The sequence below is a fragment of the Lipotes vexillifer genome, unplaced genomic scaffold (assembly GCF_000442215.2).
Source record: "Lipotes vexillifer unplaced genomic scaffold, Lipotes_vexillifer_v1.1 scaffold283, whole genome shotgun sequence".
NCBI lineage: Eukaryota > Metazoa > Chordata > Mammalia > Artiodactyla > Lipotidae > Lipotes > Lipotes vexillifer.
The window spans coordinates 432,496-452,531 of record NW_006789004.1 but is presented as its reverse complement, the minus strand read 5'-3'; the positions used below and the strand labels follow the sequence as shown (position 1 = coordinate 452,531).

Here is a 20,036-nt window from a genome sequence, read left to right as displayed (position 1 = left end):
TAGGGAAATAGGCCACGGATCGGTGTGCTTCAGATTATGGATATAAAGGCTTTATATTTGTCTAGGCTAGTGCTTGCTTCTAAATAACCATAATTATTTAAAGAGTCAGAGGGCATTGTCATAAATAAGATTTGGTCTAATACTTGGATTTTGTAAGGGCTTCTGCTTTAGGTTACAACCACGCTCCTAATCAGGCTGAAAATATGATTAGTGTTTTAAACCCATCCCATGTGTTCTTTACCATGTTAACTTTCCCTGAATTGGATGGTTCTGTTATGATATTACTTGTAAAGTAACTGGAGAAAAAAGCAATAACAAATAATAGGCCAAGTCACTACCTTATTCGAGAATATTCCGATGTAAACTATGCTGGGTATTTTTCACACTTTGCTAAAAATCGAACTTGGGGGCAAAAAAAAAAAGTATATATGCTATATATAATTTGAGGATTACAGTCATAATCGTAATATTAAATATTATGTATTTATTGTAAAATATTTATCGTGATGTTCATTATTGTTTAGGATTTAGGAGCCCAGATAAAACAGCAAACCCATGTCTGTGCTGTCTTGTCCTAAACACTAAAATCAACCTCAGTTTTGACTTCTGACGCACAATAATGTGCTATGTAATTTTCTTTTATGAGATTTGTTAATATGTTGCCAAAGCGAGGAGTGTTGATTTCTGCATTGTAAATGCTTTCACTTGGGAGAGCCGAATACTTATGTCTCTTAACAAGTTTAAGGCTATCTTCAATGTGTTCTTTTTGTGTCTACATTAAAATTTTAATTCAGGTCCTTTGGTTTTAGGGCTGCTGTGTGAGTTAGTAATATAATGTCCCTTCTTGAATTAAGGTTTGGCTGTAAATGTTGAGTGCCCGTAGCATGGATACCATCCCTAAACATGAGGAAAATGTGCAGAGTCACTTCTGTGTTCCTGTGGGCCAAATCACCTGTTTCTTCTATTTGGAAGAATAGTTAGATGACCTAAAAAAATTGGATTATTGTTTTTGTACCCAATTGACCTTTGAATTAAAGCCAAAGTATTCAGCTAAAATACCTTTATAGTTTTATGGTACGTCAGCCTATTGCTTCTGAAAAACTAAGGTAAAGAGATGAGCCTGGCATAGAGTAAGAGCTATGTCACTATTTATCTACCTGAGTAGTATGTGCACCCTTGTTAAGAGAAGAAAACTGTATAGGCCACTATTTTTTATTCCCACACTAATTAAATACTACAAACGTAAAAATAAGTATAAACTCTTATCTCTCTTACACCACTCTAAATCTAAAACAAACTAAATACAGACAAAAACATTCTAAATTATTAATTCATCGTGGCATGGTATTTTGCTGAAACTGAATTTCCAGTGTATTGAGACTATGGTAGCAATTGTTAAAGTGCAGGAGCCTTTTGAGTTGGGCAAGTTAACACTCCCTTAGACCATATGATCCCTCAGTTCTCCCTTTTTTAAGAGTAAGCTGTATGGTCATTTAACTGTAGTCTTAGGTACATCATTTACATTTTAAATTCAGCTCTGTAGTTTTCTCATTATTTGGACAAATGGAGTAGCAAATGAAAGCTCAGACACCCAAGTACCATAGGACTGCTTAAATATAAGATAACAATTCAGATGCCCTAAGATATGCTTATATTTTTCTTTAGATTTTCACTGAAGTGAAAAGTAAACATTATTTTAGCGGAGACCTCGTGGATCCATCATCCACTTTGAATAACACTTAGCTGAGACAGGCATGCAGTCTGATCCTGGGGGTGAAAAGAGGCATGTGGAGACTTAAAACACATAGTTCTGTTTTCATTGTGAGCATCTTAAACTCAGGACTCTCCTGTATTTATCTTTTGTCCCATGGCACCTAGGATAGTGCCTGGCATTGTTCTGAAAATGTTGGTTGAATGAATTTTTCTCCAAACTTTTCAACTGAAACTATTGCCAAAGCACTATGTCAATACAAATGACGATACTAGTACTGCAGTTAAAAAGAGAGAGGGATAGACCATGGTAATATAAAAAACCTTAGCTTAGACCCACTTAAGAAATCTGAGTGAAAGTAGAAAGATGTTTATATGTATTTTTTCATATATATGGCTTTTAACTTTTTTTAGAGAAGATCTTAATAGCAGGTTCTCTAGAAAACAGGTTTTCTAGAGATTTTATTACAAAATTCATCAAATTAAGTTAGTAAGGTGTCTTGGGAAAGGCTAACTCAAGTAGAGCTTTCAACTTAAATATTTTTGTCAGTTTAAAAGGTATGCTTGGTGCTTTTGTGACTGGTGGAAGAAGAAGAGAACTACTGTTTAAATTACTTCATTATGTCATCAGTAAAGAGTGGATATAAATTGCTGTCCCATTTTCCCAGTTTTTAAAAAATCGTGGTTAATATTGGCCTTTTCTGGGACTGTTTTGACAGTACTTTTGGTAACCAAAAGGCTTAAGATATATTGAGTTTGGAGCACAGCCTGCTCCTCTGGTTTGTTGTGCAACCATTGATTCTTAACAATCTAGAAGTAAACCTCAGAAAAGTTTTAAAATGTCTTTCAAAAAAAAAAAGCTCTTTCATTTGTTGTATAGTAAATTGCTGAGATAGCAACAGTGTTTAGGCTTGCCTGTTGTTTGTGCAAGACTTCAATACTTAACAACTTCTATTCCTGAACTTACAAGTGTCTACTAAACATGAAATATTCCAAAGATAAGCTGTTGGTGAAACTATCCCACGTTTAGAAAGTTTCTTAACTTTTAAAAAACAGTTGGAGTACATTGTATTTGTTCATTCAGTAAACTTTTATTGAACACCAATTAAATGCCAGGCACTGGGCAAGCAGCAAGGACTTAATAGAACTACAGAATTTTTCCACAGAGGTTGATAACAGTTTTGGTCCCTTCCTGACACTATAACCAAAGGATTTGTTGGCTTTCATTAATCTTATTCATCAATCAGTGCATCAGTGAACATATTGCTGAGCAGATTGAGAATTTACTTAGAGAGGTCAGATTTTTATTTGCTGATGATGTTGTGTAACTTCCCTGCTGAAGACCAAAAAGTGGTATTAATCATTCAAACTTACTATCAATTCCATGACAGACTACAAAATAATCCTTAATTATTTGAATATATGTATGTTTATATATGTATATATATATGCTTTTATACCTTATACTCCTATTTACAGAAAGCTTAGCTAGTATATTTCAGTAGAATGATCCACAAAAATGCAAGTGCCTAACGTTAATAAATATTAGGCCCTGTGCTAATTGTAGAGTATACAACAAAGATTATTTTGGGGCATATGTTATTGCCAAGAGAATAACTATCACTTAAAATATTGTTTTTAAGTTTTTGTTTTTGTACATCATAAGCATACATCTCTGTTGCAGTATCCTGGATTTCTGCTTTCCTAGTTTGTAGCCTAGAGTAAAAGTTCCAGAATTCTAATGATGCATTTTCCCCCCTCCTCCCAAAGCTATTATCAGCATAGAAACCACTTAGCTAAATGAAGTCACTCATATTCCAGCATCTATTTCTAAAAAGTAGTAAAATTTCTGTGTAACACAAAGGCCTCTTGGAGAGTAAAGATTCAAAACCAGATTTGAATTTTTAAAAATACTTTCTTCTTGGTTAAGCATGTCATTTCCCGTCTTTGTTGATCCTTTCTATTGTATCTTTCTATTTTATTTCATTAATTTCTGCTTTTTATTTTCTCCTGTTTTCTTTGGGTTCCGTTCTTTGTCTAACTTCTCAAGTTGGATGCATAGCTCATTGAGTTTTAGTTTTCTTTAATATAAGCCCTTAAGGGACACTTGTATCCCACAAATTTGGTATGTGTACAATTTTTATTATTAGTGAGTTCCAAGTAATTTTTTTTATTCCTATGATTCCTTTTTTAACCATGAATTATTTAGTAATGTACTTTAATTTCCAAATGGCAGGGATATATACAGTTTGAAATAATTGACTTTTAACCTTCTGAATTGCAGTCATAGATTGTGGCCTGGATGGAAACGGTTAAGACTCGCTTTATGGCCTAATATTTAGTCAGTTTTTCCATTTGTCCTTGAGAAGAATATGTATGTCCTAATTGTTGGATGCAGATTTAAAATCAAGTATGTTGACTACTTTGTCTTTTTTACATACCAATATGAGGAAGGTCTGTTGAACTCTCCTATGCTGATAGACCTGTCAGTTGCTCCCTATAATTTTGTTGATTTATATATTTTGAGGCTTTCTTATTAGAGGCATAAACGTTAGATCTTCTGCATTCCTAATAAAGCTTTTTGGTCTTTTTTTTTTTCCCCATTTCTTGTCCTCCTCACCCCTTCCCCCGCCTTTTTTTTTTCAACTGACTGATTTTCTTCTTCCATTTTACCCCCACTATTAGTTTGGAAGTTATATACTTTACTTCGTTAATAAATTGAAATTTTATCAAGCCTCTTCAACTAAGCAAAGTGTAAAATTAATATCATAAATCTTTTTGTAAATGAGACAGAAGCATAGAACACTTAAACTTTAAAAAACTGTTGTATATTTTTGTTCTGTCCTTTTTTAACCTCACATATTAAGACATTAAAATTAGGAAAGTGAATGTGTCAATTGTATTTCAATAAAGCTGGGGAAAAAATTAGAAAAGTGACTTGTTCAGTATACATACATACATACCAATTTCTTGTTTGCTTTTTCCTTCTTTATCTCAGACCTTTTGAGGGCTGTATTTTCATTCTAGCTGGAATAAATGTTCAGGAATTCCTTTGAAGGATGTCCAGAAACATGCAATCACACCAAATTTTGTGTGCTTCTTTGCATTTTTTAACGTGACTGTAGGGATAAATTGCCTTTTAAAAAAAAAATTTCTATTGCAGCTTTTTATTTTAAATCACTGTGAAATGAAGTTCTCACAACATAAGACCTCTTCAAACTCCAAAGTCAGGCATCTGGAGTAGACTCTCAGGTCACTTCTCCCTCTTAGCCCTGTGTCCACCCCAGTTACCCAGAATCCTGCCAGGACCATCCTGGAGGTGAGGTGATCTCTTTTTATTTGTAATAGTTGTAGCAAAAGTTATACAACAGTTTATTCCTTTAATTTTAATTGGCAGTTTACATATATACATACTGCTATACATATTATCTCCTTTCTTTTAAATTACACAAATACTTTCTAGGAACTATTTCAATAAATTGCTTATTTTACCTGATTTTGTCAGTTAATGTCCTGCTCTGGAGAATAGAAATCAATTTGGGTATTTCAGACAGGAAGGGATATGATTTAGGGGGTTAGGTTACAAATTATTTGAAAGGATAGAGTAGCAAAAAGGGGAAGATGATGTTTCCAGAGGTGAGGGATTGCAAAAAAACCTCTGACCCTGCAAGAGTGAGCACTATTCTGAGCCCAGTATCCTCTGCCCCATCTCAATAGACCCTAATCATGAGCTTGATGCCCTTTTGCAGGAACACACAGGAGCTACTGCTGTCTGCACATTGTGTGGCATCACCAGGAATAAAATGGATTCTTTTTCCCATGCCTTTTAATCTGTTGTAGGTACCATTGGCAGAACCTTATAGGAATTCAATCTGAGAAATGTGTTTTCAGGCTTAGTCTAACTGTAGTGATTCTGAGGACTGTTTAGAGAAGGGTGAGTGTGGGCTGAATGCCCATGGACACAGTCTGCCACCTGACGTGTTATTAATGCTCCACAAGCAAACTACCTGCGTCAGATCATTGGTGAACATCCAGGCCTTTGAACTTGCTTATCAATAAGCCCTAGAACTGTATACATTTGCAAAAGGTTTAAGAATGTTTCTGTATGATCCATTAAAAGTATTGTATGTGTCTTGATGGTACTGACTACATTTAAAAAATGTAGCTTATGTCATTATTTTCCACCCTTTTGGTGTTAAATGTAGCTGAAATCCTGAATCCAACTGCCAAGTTACACCTAGCAGGGACTTGCCATTGTGCTATGTATTTGGCCAGGAAGTCCAAGAATTGGTTTGTTTTTCTAGGACATATTACAAATTTATTGTAAATCTAAATAATATTTTCAGCTGTAGGTGCTGTTTTGCCCAAAATATTTTTCGATAGTAAACTGTTTCAGTTTAATTAAATTCTTTGATTTAATTCAATATTATATGTAAATATATACATAAATGTGTTCCTTATTAAGAAAATAGGGGAGTGCCAGGTAAGATGGCATATTTTGCACAACTTTTTTCCCCTCGTATATAAAATGGGGAAATCTGCAGAAACGCTGGAAACTAGGGAAAGTTGCTACCCCATACTAGGAATTTTAAGGAATCTTTCTTAGATACAGAGAACTGATCATTCAAATCAAAGAAGTAGAACGCTCTCATTTCCCAAGCCTAAGAAAGCTGGATGGTTTTAGTGGAAATGTAGGACTCTGTTAACATCCTTTAATTTGAAGGTGCTGGGACTGAAAGGCTATAATTGGGTTGGAGTCCTTTTCAACCAGTGTCCAAATTTAACGTCAATCAATTTAAAAAACAATTGTGTAGTGGAGCCCAAGAGTAGTTCCCTCCCAAGTCCGCTTATAAATTAACCACTATGGATACCCTGGGGCTGTAGTAGCAAAGTGAAGCCTCTGTGGTGACCCAGCGCACTCTCTTATACTAAACTGGGAACCTTAAATTTATATTATTTCTCCAGCTTATCTGATTAATACAATGTAGTCATATCTTGTATAGGGGTTAGGTTCTAAAGTTAGTAAGGCAAAAAATCACATATAACTGAAATCACCCTTGAAAAACCCAGTGAAGTCATGATCACATTAGAGACTGCCCCACCAATTCTCAGTAGGTCAGGTGGTAGTCACTTTTTTGTCTAGTGTTTGAACAGATGGCAGAGCTGGTTCTTCAGTTGATTGCCAGCTGAGGTAGTTGACTCCTGTTACAGGGGCCGAGTTTTTAAACACTGGAATGATAAACAGTATGTTGATACACTTACACTCTGAAAGAGACTACTCTGGGATTGAGACTCTCCTGGGAATGCAGGGTTGCGTCATAAACCTCACACTTGAGCTACCCTTTTTGAATGGAATGACTGGCAGAATCACCGATACTATTTAGAGTCTCTATCTCTGGCTGGGCACACATAGTTGAATTTTTTGTACATCGAGTGAATGATGCAACCACTGTAAAAAGAATGAAAATCAAAATATGTAGACGCATGAAACTGCAGCATGAGAAGAGAGTAGAACACTTGAAGCAGAAGGAAGCATACACATAAAAGAAGCCCCATAGAAAGGGTATATTTGACAGCAGCAGCAGCTTTTTTCTCAAAATCCTCTAAGACTAAAAATGAGAAAAGGTAACAACATATGAGGAAGCTTTTGAAGATGGAAAAAAATATTGACAATCTATAAGGTGAATAAAGTTGATTATAAAACATGTATGAAAATACTTTTGAGGAAGATATATGCAAAAATTATATGAAGTTTCTTGAATTCCTAGATTAATAAATGATTACTTGCTGCTATGTAAGAACAGTAGGCTTGGCATTTATGGGTAACATTTCTGCTTTTTGACTATTCATAAATAACCTGGAAGAATCAAGATATGCAGAGGTGTGTAATTTTGCTGAGCTGGTGTGCAGAAATGAGTCCATTAGCTAAAAAGTATGCCTTGCCATTGCCCAGCCTCCCCTATCAAGGCAGCTCTATTTTTCTTGATTCATTCTTTCTTCTGCACTACTTGCCATGAAGTGGTAAACACTGCTTCCCTATAAAATATTACTCTTGGGGACTTCCCCGCAGTCCAGTGGTTAAGACTCCCCACTTCCACTGCAGGGGGCACAGTTTCCATCCCTGGTTGGGGAACTAAGATCCCACGTGCCGTGTGGCACAGCCTATATATATATATATATATATAGAAGAAAGTAAGCTATATCAAGACTGGTGTTAAAAGTGAATAGGCTTAAGATATTGATAGTCCTTGGTCAGAAAACATATTTTGATGCATTAAAGATGGGATCTTTGGCATGAAAACTGTTTGCCATTAAATATGGGTAGAAATTAGGCAATAAAATATACAGATGTAAAGATTGACAGAGATGATGTTTCTCTTCTTTAAAAATAACAAGGTCTTCTGCATTATTCAAGGAAAATATGATGGTAAGTAAGCTGCTGTTAATTTCTATTAAAGATTCTCAGAGCTTTCAATTAAATATGATTTTGAATAAACAGGAGGTCAAAAAGCTCTTTTTTATTTTAAGAGTATTAAGATGGTTCTCTAAATATGGGCAAAGAGCTGATGAGTTCCATAGAAGGTGACTAACTATAAATGTATTATACATGACTGGAAAGTAATGGCAAGCAAGACTTCAGAGCTGAGCTATCTTGATATTTTTATCCAGTGTGTGGGGTGTTATACATGCATCACAGCTATAATAGAGCTGTCACATGGATCATTTGAAAAACAAGACAGAGATGTTTTAAAAGCCTCTGTGCTTGATTTCTTAGTCTGTTGCTGCATTATTTGGTATTTGACAACTAAAATCAGAATCCAGATATTTAAAAGGTGGAATTATCTAAAATATCTGAATTGTAGTAGAGAAGTAATTTATTTAAAATTATTTCAGGAAATGGAAGACAAAGTGACTAGTCCAGAGAAAGCTGAAGAAGCAAAATTAAAAGCAAGGTATCCTCATCTGGGACAAAAGCCTGGAGGTTCAGATTTTTTAAGGAAACGATTGCAGAAAGGGGTAAGTTCTCATGTGTAAATCTTCATATGTTTAAGTCCTGTGAATTCAGTGTGCCGAAAGACATTGTGAAATGGGTGTCTGTGTATATAGCTCTTTACCTCCAGATGTGTGTGCATTGATAAGTATATATGTTGGCTATAGTTATATGTGGATTATTTTCTCAAATAAACCAAATTGCAAGGGATTTTTTTCAGCTTTATTGAGTTATAACTGACGTAAAATATTATGTAACTAACTTTAAGGTGTACAGTGTGATGATTTGATACATGTACATATTGCTAAATGCTTACCATAATAAGGTTAGCTAACACATCTTTTACCTCACATAATTACCATTTTCTTCTTGTTATGGTGAGAACATTAAAGCTTGACTCTCATAGCAACTTCCAAATATACAATCCAATATTGTTAACTGTTGTTAACACCATGTTGTCCATTTATTAGATCCCTGGAACTTACTCATCTTATAATTGAAAGTTTGCACCCATTCACCAGCATCTCCCCACTTTCCCCACCACTCAGCCCCTGGCAACCACTGTTCTACTCTGTTTTCTATGAGTTTGATGATTTTAGATTCCACATATAAGTGATGTCATACACTAATTGTCTTTCTACCAAAAGAATATTTTAACATTAATTTTAGTTGAACAGATTACTTTTAAAAGTGGCAAAATATAGAATGGTGTTTTTATATAGCATGAAAGAACGACATTCACAGCTTTGAAATAATAGAATGACAAAGAAGGATTATACCAAAACATAAAAATAAAATCCTTGTTCCTTGAAAAGTAATATGGTGGGGAAATTATTATAAAAATGTTAGTTAATAATTGTAATACATAAAATGGTTTTTCAACTACACAAGGAAAACATTAAGGTGCCCTAGATAACGTATTTTAGCAGAGGAAATATTGTTATGAAACACAAAAAAATGTTTATCCAGGATAGAAATCAATGGAGTATAAATTAGAACAATTATTTCTTTGTAGCTTTAACTATAATAAAAAGCAGCATCATTATTCAACAGCAGAGATATAGTAAATAAATTGTGATAAGTCAACAAAGTAGAACATTATGTGGTCATTTAAAAAGCAAAGACCATAATATAGGGGATAAATAGAAAAAAGCAGCATTGAGAAACATGTTCTGCATTCTGTGTAAAATGTATCTGTACCAAGTCTCATTTTGAAATCATGGCATCAGATGTGGTTTTAGTATGAAATTATGTAATTTTCTTTGATTATTATTATTTGGATTTGGGATTTGACTGTTAGTGTTTAGGAAACTTTTTTTCCTTTGCTAATCTTCAGTATAACGTATGCTAACAGCCTTTCCTCCAATATTTGGGTTGTTGACTTCGTCATTTTTCTAGCTTCAACGATTTATGACTTTAAGTATCTTCAAGTTAGAATTTATATACATTGTATCTTGGCATTGGTGTTATAGATGTAAATAGTTGTCAATAAGAAAATGCCACTTGAATCAAGAAATTTATATAGAATTTTAGATGGGAGCTCTTGAATGATTCTGTATTTTACCAAAATGTCAGTGAATAAGCACTTTTATATTAGGGAAATGAAATGTTATATTCAACTGTATAATTTCTTACTATGTTAAAAGAGTTTTGTTTTTTAAAAAATGTCTGGATCACAGGGTTTTAGTTTTCCTCTGTCATAACAGCAAACTGACAAGTTATCTTAGTATCTTTAAACAGTTTCTTGTTCATTTGAGAGGGTTAGTTAGATATCATTTATTTTAGGTCCCTTTCTGTTTTATTGTACTCGTTAATGTTATTTATTCGGATACCTATTTTTAGGCTTTTAACAATATGACGTGTGAGGGATATCAAGCAGCAGTCTGGCCCATGTCTTTTCATATTTGTGGAGTTTGTGAAGTCCCAAGAAAACTGAGGATCCAGTTTTAAGAAACATGACCTTAAAATTAAATATTGTCACTTTGGTGATCCATTAGTGTCAGTGCAATTATATATATGGATGTAAGTGTGGCCCTTAAATTGAAGTGGGAAAAGGCTCTTATAAGAGTGTCATCTAGATGGTACAGAATATGTTAATTTTTAAAATTTTCACTTACACAAAATTTTAAAATTGTTAAAGACAAGTAACTTTGCCTTCTTGAACTGTATCTTTTCCAGTATGAGAAACATTGATCTAGTTCATTCCTCTACCTAGAGCAGTTATAATTATTAAGCATTGAGTTTAGTTTTTCTCTCACCACACTAAATAAATTTAATTCCTTTTCCTCAAGCAAAGTAGCCTAATCTCCAGATAAGTGTGATCCCCTTGTGATGAACCTTTGTTTACTATAAAATAGGTAACATTAGAAACAGACTTTTATTACATTGGGGAAAATCTGCCTAAAATTTGCACTATGTGTTAAAGTTCTCATTTTGTGCTTTTGACTCTAAGAAATTTGCCAGTCTACTTTCTGTTTTAGAGGCTACTAAACTTCAGAAGTAGCTCTCTAATATAATGTAGTACATCAGAAGTTCTGAGGGTTTTTTTTCACTACACTTATTTTAAAACATGCAGAAATGAAGCTGCAGCAAGTCTTAGAAAGGCCTGGTCCAAGTTTCCTACTCTATGTGTAGTGACACATGAAAAGCAATTTCTAACTTTAGACTCTGGCCTAAGGCCAGATGCTTATAAAAGAATAGTCACTGGAGGGAGGCAGCCAGTGAGACCTTTTTTTCAGTCCATTCAGCAGTCTTAAACTAAGCTGTGAGTTCCTAGCTCCTTGATTTACCACTTGAGTTACCCCTGAAGTCTCAAAGAGAATATTTATATTTCCTCCCCTTCATCCTTTGTCCAAGCCCTCATCTCGTATCTGGATTCTTGTCTATGCTATAGGCAAAGGTTAGGTTCCCCTCCTTTGAGTAACCATAGCACCTCATGTATTTAAAACTGTAACAGTGGATTTACTTGGCTGTTGTCCATCTTTATATCTCTCTTCATGATTCACACAGTGCCTCATGTAGTATTGCAGGCACTCAGTAAAGGTGGGCTAAACATGATAGGTGAAAGTCAGAACCCAGGCAAATTCATCTGTTTTTACCTCGGAACAGACTAACTCATGTAGATTATCTATATTAAGGTTGATCTTTAGCTCCACAATTTCTATTTCAGTGATAAATGGTGTGGTTGTTACCGCATCCATCTCTCCAACTAATAAGAGCGATTGTTGTACTTAGTGTCTTAGGTGAAAAATGGTGGTATAGGATAGGGTTGTGTATTTTAAGTGATAATTAATTTCTAATGAGTTCATTTCTTCTATTACCCTAGCATTTATATTTTAACCTTAATTTTTATGTTAGTGAACTGCTCTAATTCAAATAAATGGTTTAAATCCTTACAGAAAAGTTCATCTTAGATGACAGAGTACCAGCAACTATAAATAATAGTTTTAATAATTGTAAGCTTGATTGGAGGTGGGTGACATCCCAAATGCAAGTTGGTGGATTGTGTGTTTTTATTTTCAAAATCATTTAAACAAGAAATTCATGCTGGTTTTTCCATTAGTAAGTGAAAGGCTTGTGTCCCACTCTTTTAAGTCCAGGGCTGTTAGCTCCCAGATAGATTGATATGGAAGTTGACGTCAATATTGAGGGTTCCGTACTGGAACTAGAATGATATAAGTAAGCCTGAAGAAAGGGTCCTTGCCTGACTTCTCAGCTGTTGACTTGTGATAAAACTCACTATAGAGTCATAGCTATTTCGTGTAGTTGATGTTTTTGTTTAAAAACTTTTAGGTTTATTTTATTTTGATAGTACAGGGTCACAGCTATATCTTAAACCAGTGTAATTGCATATGAAAGCTTTTTAAACTCTAGTCTGAATTTTTTTTTTCTTGTAGCAAAAATATTTTGATTCTGGGGATTACAACATGGCTAAAGCAAAAATGAAGAACAAGCAACTTCCTACTGCAGCTCCAGATAAGACAGACGTCACTGGTGACCACATTCCCACTCCACAGGACCTTCCTCAACGGAAACCATCTCTTGTTGCTAGCAAGCTGGCTGGCTGATTAAAAGAGCTGAACTGCATGAATCTTCTAATTCCCATTATTTCTCCTTAATATGTTACTTCTCCACTTTTTATTTCCTTTCATTCACTAAGTCATTTGAGAGTTATGGCTTTGCAGGTAGTGGTAGTATGTGTGTAAGGGAATATACATGTGTAGAGTTTTGATTAATTTAACAGTGCACTGATGAAAAGAACATGTTAGAGCAATGTAAAGTAATCTACTTGAAAATAATTGTATATATTACCTAACTCCTAGTGTAGGGCTGGTTCCAACAAGTAACAAGCAAGTTTTACAATTTTAATGTTTTGGCTTTCTTTAATTCATCTTAATTATAGCTTTGTATGTTACTCTTATTTAATGTAACCTCTATTATATTGATTTCTTCTGTATTTTCCTTTTGGATTTTGTAAAACAGAAGTTTAAGACCACAAGTTAGAAGAAAGGTCACATATTTCAAACATAAATAGATGGGGCTTCAAAAGATTTGTATCCTGTGCTTGAACTTGAATGGCCTTAAATCTGTTTCAGCTTTAACAATAGAATTTTACTTGGGCAATATTTGCCCATTCTGGTGTAACTTATGTGACTCTAGTGCATAACAGCTGCTGTTGAAGAGTATTCTTATTCAGTTCTGTAGTGTTAGAATACCTTTTGTTGTTGAAGATGTGAATGAAGTGTGCATGTGCATCGACTGTTGAATTCACTTTTGTGCCATTTTTGTAAATACAGTAGTTTTGCACAACCTCTCACAACTGTCTGTATTAATTTCACATATTAAAGAGTAGATGATGTGCCAACCAGAAGCACAAGAGTTCCTACACAAAACCCCATGTGTCATTAGAGCTTTTGCATAGTAAGTGTAGTTTACAGTTTGGGGGTTATAGAATACCAAACTGAAATCTTTGCTCAGTCTGCCGTAGACTTAAACTTTTTCATTTGTTCCTCATATCCATGACATTCAGTGGCCTTGTGCAAATATGATATGTTGCTTAGGCATATCTTTTGTCCTATGCAGAACATTTCATTTTGACTTTTATGAAAATTACAATTCATGTAATTTATATAAACTTTTTTAATGTAGAAACTTTTTACTTCCACAGTCAATTTTGGGGGCACTAGAATAAAATACTTTGCCTCCTGTGGCCCCTCCCTTCTTTTTTTCTTGCTTCTTTGACTCAAATTGTGTTGGGCTGTGCCGTTCAGTCTCTTCAGAAACATAGGTGTCTATATCTTTACTCTTGAAATTTGCTCTGTTGAATGCTGTATATTCTAACACAATAATGATATTTTCCTTATAATTTCTCAGTTGTTAATTAACCACTCTTAATCCTGTATTGTTAAGAATTGACAATTGTTTAAATAAAAGGAAATTTATAATGAAACAAATATTTGAGAAGATTGGCCCAGGAACCTAGTCAGGATGAGCTGAATTTTAAGTAATTATAATGAGCTAGGTGAATTAGGCTTGTGACAATTAGAGGAATTTACATGATAGGTGGAACATATTCATAATAAATACTTAGATATTTTGTTTCTATAGATATCACTTTAATAAAATACAATACTTATGGTTTATCTAGTTAGTAAGAATTTTAATTAACAGACTTAACTGGGACAAATTTACTGGTCTTTTAGGAGCTCTTCCCATGATGCTGAGGATATGTAGCCTGAGATGATAGTATATTTTTCTTCATCTTTGACTTGTGCAGGGCCTCTGCCTCTTTTGGATCCAGGCATCTTTTCTGGATCTTGGCTCCATTTATGTACCTGCTTTCCTATGACCCCAAATCACCATAGATGGTGCCTTGAGCATAGTACCTGCACTTAAAGGCTGCCTAGCTCTCTGAGGAAAACTTGCTGATTATCTTCGTGCTTCACCCACCCCAAAAGGCAGAAAACAACAAAATTGATAATGTGTTATTTGTTATTATAAGGATTAGTTATATATAAATAGATTTCTAATGGGAGTATGTAGGTTATTCCAAAGTATGTATAATCATTGTAGGATTATTTAAGAATTACAAAATAGCCCAAAGTAGAATATCTAGTGGTTTGGTTTTGTTTTTATGACTATTTGCAAGCTATCACCATTAAATTCACACACACACATCAGAGATTAATCTCAAAGATCAGACCATGTTACTGATTATGGTAGGACTCCTGCTATGGTTTGCGACAAGTGATGTAATCTCTGCCTGAATTTTCATTTGTAAAATACAATGCTAATATTAACCTACCTCAAAACTTGTTGAGGATCTGTGAAATACTGAGTAAGTGCCCAAAATAAAACATTGTTGATTGTTTTTTTATTAAAAGTAAATTTCCTCATTAAACCAACCTGCCTTCTGTAAAGTCACAGTGATAGAAATCTCAGGATTTTCCATCAGAAAAGACCTGTCATTTAGGACTTGTAGGTATAATTGCTTAGCTTCCATTATTGGTGCTTGGGATAGAGGTTTTACATTTTTCTGTTTTTGTTCTGCTTCAAAGCTCAGTTAATTGAAGACATATTTGCAGGCTGTTTCACCATTGCTTGAATGAAGATTTTTGACCAAGATGGGCTTAATCAAACATTTCTGTGGTTTCAGAATTGTGGTTTGAGAAATGGCCAGTTTTAATCATTGTCCTTCTTATTATAAATGAATGATGGAGTAAACAAGTTGGAGATAAATACTTCATGAAAACTAGCTAATGTCTGAACTCAATTACCTGTTTTATGTCCAGTAGCTCCTATTTGATAATACAGTTCTGAGAAACATTTCATTTTTAAAGGCTACATCTGACTAAAACAATTACTGGCATGTTGGGATAGTAAGGACTGTTGGATTGTTTTGAGGAACTGAAAGGAGCATTTTTGCAGTCTATTTATAAGTTATTCAATATTCCTTTGCTGCTCACCTAAAAATCAGTCTTAACTATTCATCAAGCCCTCTACTTATTGTTACTTCACTTGGAATTTATTGCTGTTTTTACTTGATGTAACAAAACTATACCTCTGAATGTTTATTGATACTTTTTACTAAATCAGATATGTATTCTTTCTCAATCCAAAATAGTGAAGTTTTATCAGTGCTGAAATATGATCTGTACTTGAATTGTGCTCTAAACTTGGGTGTTTGGTGATCCAGGGGCAGGTATCCAATAGGAAGAGCATGTCTGAATGGCAGCTTAAGCAGTTTCTGTGGTGGCCTTTTTACCTTCCCCAACATTCAGACACATTTCTTCCATTTTTCATTTTCCTTTTTCACCTCATTTTACTTTTCTCCCCCCTCCCATCCCTGCTTATTTCTTAAGCCCCCGATGGCATCTGTTAAATGGTATTTAGGACTGATGAATGATCAATCCTTTAATACCCTTCCCAATATAACACAATTAAGGACCCATTTAAAATTGTCTAAAACACTGTCCTCATCTGGATAATGACAAGTTTGAGCCACCGTCCCAACTCTGCAATTCAGCATGCACTGCCGGTCTTCCCCCATATCCCTTTTCCCCCTGACATCACACCACACCTTGTAAAATTGGGATCAAAGAAGTCTCATTCTGGGATTGTTAATCTAAGGATAAAAACACTGATTTTAATACTGTTTTACTAGTTTCTGCCTTTTAAAGTAGGTAGGCCTATAGGTTTTATTCTGGAAGTCACTGATGGTCATGACAGCCATTAATTATGTTTGTATTTTGTTATTAACTAAACAGCATTTGAAAGAAAAATCTAATTTAATATACCCTCAAATCTGTTACTGCATCTTTTATTTGTGATGCAGTAGGACACTTGCCTGTATTAAAAGGGCCAAGAGCAAATGCCTTTTTTGTTGAACATGTCTATAGAGTTGGCAGTTAATGCTGAAGTTTGTTAAATAGCCCTTCCAAAATTATACTTGTGAAATACACAAAAATAAATTGATCTACTTAATTTCTATTGATTTGATTTGCAGTTTTTGTCTCATTTAAGTGTTATATTGTTTTTCAGTATATTTTCTGAAGTTGATCCCTTTAGATTTCAGCTACTACGATATGCAGAAAGAATTTGACTATTGTAGTCTTAAATTTTGTTTTAATTTAGATAGTGTTTGTTTATGAGGTCTTAGCAGCCTAACTTACATTTGTAAAGGCTTTGTAATTTAGGTAACATGAAATGCTTGCAAATTGTGAGTCTTTTCCATCTCAGGTATAAAACACTCTAGTACAATACTGTCAGAAATAGAAAGATGGATGAGACATTCTGAGAAATTTTATATACATACAGTTGACCCTTGAACAATATGGGGCGTTAGGGGTGCCAACCCTGGGCGCAGTTGAAATTTTGTGTGTGTAACTTACAGTCTGCTCCCCTTATCCGTGGTTCTGCATCCACGGATTCAACCAATCACAGATCGTGTAATATTGTAGTGTGTGTTTAGTGAAAAATTCCACCTCTAAGTGGTCCCACACAATTCAAACCCGTGTTGTTTAAGGGTCAACTGTATGTGTGTGTGTGTGCATTTAGATAGATGGATAGATAAAACTTAATGCAAGGTGGAAGTATTACATTCCTTAAGAGAAATAGAAATAATAACGTTCCAGGAAGTCTCGAGGAATGCATTATTAAATTTAGGGGATAAATGGGATGAGTGGTAAATTAGGGAAATTTTAGAGGTAGCTTTGAGAGATGGGTTGCTGTAGGCATTGGTGAAGGGAAAGGGAGAAAGAAGCATTTTAGGTGGAGGGCTGTTATTTTCAAATAGGCAAGGAGTTGGGAAAATGTGGCTCTGTATAAGGAAGTTTGGTTGGACCAGATCAGGGCATGCGAAGGAACTTGATTTTCCTGCATAACACTCCTTTCCTCCGGCCTTCAACTCAGTAAATACACCTCTGTGCACTTGCCCACTTGAGTACTCGAGCCAACATTAGAAGTTATCCTTTATTCCTCAGAGGCTGCGACCAACACCCACCAAAATACACTGAATTTGTCCATTTCTCTTCCCTGCTGGCACCATACCCAAAGCCACTATTTCTTACCTGGACAACTGCTATAGTTCTAACACGTAACTTTCTTTTTTTTTTTTTTTTTTTTTTGGGGGTCCCGGGGCCTCTCGCTGTGTGGCCTCTCCCGTTGCGGAGCACAGGCTCAGCGGCCATGGCTCACGGGCCCAGCCGCTCCGTGGCATGTGGGATCCTCCCAGACCCGGGCACGAACCCGTGTCCCCTGCATCAGCAGGCAGACTCTCGACCACTACGCCACCAGGGAAGCCCTAACACATAACTTTCTACTCCTGCTCCCTTGTGCGTGCTGCAGTCCCAGCCATTCCCACTGCCCCATCCCATTTCCATTCTGAAATCATACATCCAAGATCCTTTTGCCCCTGTTGAACATGTTTCTTTTCCATTAAATACTTCCCCGGTTTCATAGTTTGGCTAGCTCTTTTTCATTCTGAAGTCGGATCAAATTTAACTTCCTTAGATGAAGTCTGATTCATTATTGCATCCCTAGCACCTAGAAACAGCTTATACATACTACATGCTTGTTGAATGAATAAAGTGAAATGGAATTGGAATATTGGGTTGGAAATTAAGTGAGAAACCAGATTAAGGTTATGGATGCAGAGAGATGATGATTCTCCATCTCAGTCACGTCTAAGCTTTCCTTTGTTGCAGTAGGCCTTTATACTCTGTTTCTCTGCATGAGGAGAAATGTCAAAGAGCTTTGCTCTCATAAACCTCACATCACTGAAATTGGTGTGCCTGATTTTCCATGGCAAGGATGTATTAAATGTTCACTGCTTCTCTACTCTTGCTTGTGATCACAACCTTGCAAACATTCTGCATCTGGTTTCTGAGGCTCTTTATTGCCCCATTACCAATAACTTGGGCTGATTAGTGTCTTGTAGACTCTCACTTTCCTGCAACTATACAAGCTAACATTCCTAATGACTTTGTCTATAGATGTAAGGTGCCAGTTGCTTGAGTTACTGCAAAAATGATCACTATAGAGCAGCCATATTTTTAGGATAAAGATCAGAAGCAGACACCAGTGCACAGCTTTCTGTCACACCACACTTAACAAGTTACAGAACACAAACCTTTCACTTCTTCAATAGAATATCCTGGGTATATTCTGTTACAGTATTGCCAGCTGTTTGCAGTATATTCACATTCCCATGGGAGATTGGTTCTACAGAAGCAAAGGGAGGAAAAACTTCAATTAAGAGGATGGTCGGCTGCCCTGTCAGCAGTCTCGGGGCTGAGCTGTGGGACGGAGTGAGAGGCCACGGCTTTGTGGGTGGCCCAGTGTGAGTGGGGCTCTGCTGGAGTTTCTGCAGCAGTTGCCAGACGGCCACCTGCTAAAGAAGAGGATGTGTCACCCATACCTGCTGCTGGAATTTCTCCCTGGGCAGAGGTGAGGAAGGAAAAAAGCAGTGGGGGCTGGGACAGGAAGGGTATCTCAGGCAGGGAAATGGAAAGCTTCCAGAAGACAAAAAAAAAAAAAAAAAAGAGGATGGTCGTCTACAGAGTAGAGTGCAGCAGAATGAGGAAGAGTGGGACCTGAGAAAAGGCCACTGGAAATTGGTATCACTGATCATTTGGAGAGAGCAGTTTCAGTAGAGGTGTGCATGGGCCTGGGACAGAGGGACAGAAAAGGAACAATAAGTGATTAAAGGTGAGTTAGTGGAGAGGATGTGATTTTTTTGAGAATTTCTGAGGTACATAAAAGAAGATACAGTCTTTGGCTTTGCTTTTAAATGTAGGAAAGATTTGAGTTTGGTTCCAGATAGGCAAAACAAAAGCGTGGGAGAAAAACCAAAGATATAGAAGAGGCAAGAGGGCAAGAGCTGGGGTTGAGAGCATGCGTGAGGAGATTAGCCTTGGCATGTCTTCTAAACAGAGGATGAATGACTGGAGTGCAGGTGGGGGAAAGGGATACTAGAGTAGAGTGGTCCCTGAATGACCTTAGTCCTACTTGTAAGAGAGGGGTGTTGAGGTCATTTTCCTGAAGGGTATGAAGAGAAGAGGGTAGAGCTTTGAGACCCAGGGACTCTTTATAGCTTTGTAAAAGCATGTATAACAGATCCAGAAAGGCTCTAGAAATTTAAAAGTGGTTTCGTTGGGATCATTGATTTCACAACGTTTTTTTAAATGTAAATTTTTTAAAGGAGAACTGAATGGAGCAAATGCCTTCTGTGGGGCATCAATCGTTGGGGTAAAAATGTGGAAAAGAATGGTAGAACCAAAACCTAGTTCTGAATTAAATTATTCGATTTCTTTTCCTGCTCCTCTTCACTTTTTTA

The 20,036-nt window shown here is 35.8% G+C and overlaps 1 protein-coding gene across 2 annotated transcripts in view; it reads left to right on the top strand.

The window, feature by feature from the left end:
* Positions 1-13,517, top strand: part of ARPP19 (cAMP regulated phosphoprotein 19) — a 15,149-nt gene extending 1,632 nt beyond the window's left edge. Inside the window, exons 2-3 of one of the 2 annotated variants that reach the window (XM_007461910.1) lie at positions 8,605-8,727; positions 12,598-13,517. In XM_007461910.1, the coding sequence (XP_007461972.1) occupies positions 8,605-8,727; positions 12,598-12,768 (294 nt within the window). In that variant the 3' untranslated portion in view covers positions 12,769-13,517. The remainder of the gene's footprint in view (positions 1-8,604; positions 8,728-12,597) is intronic. The other variant, XM_007461909.1, reaches the window with a different exon arrangement.
* Positions 13,518-20,036: the final 6,519 nt, after the last annotated feature.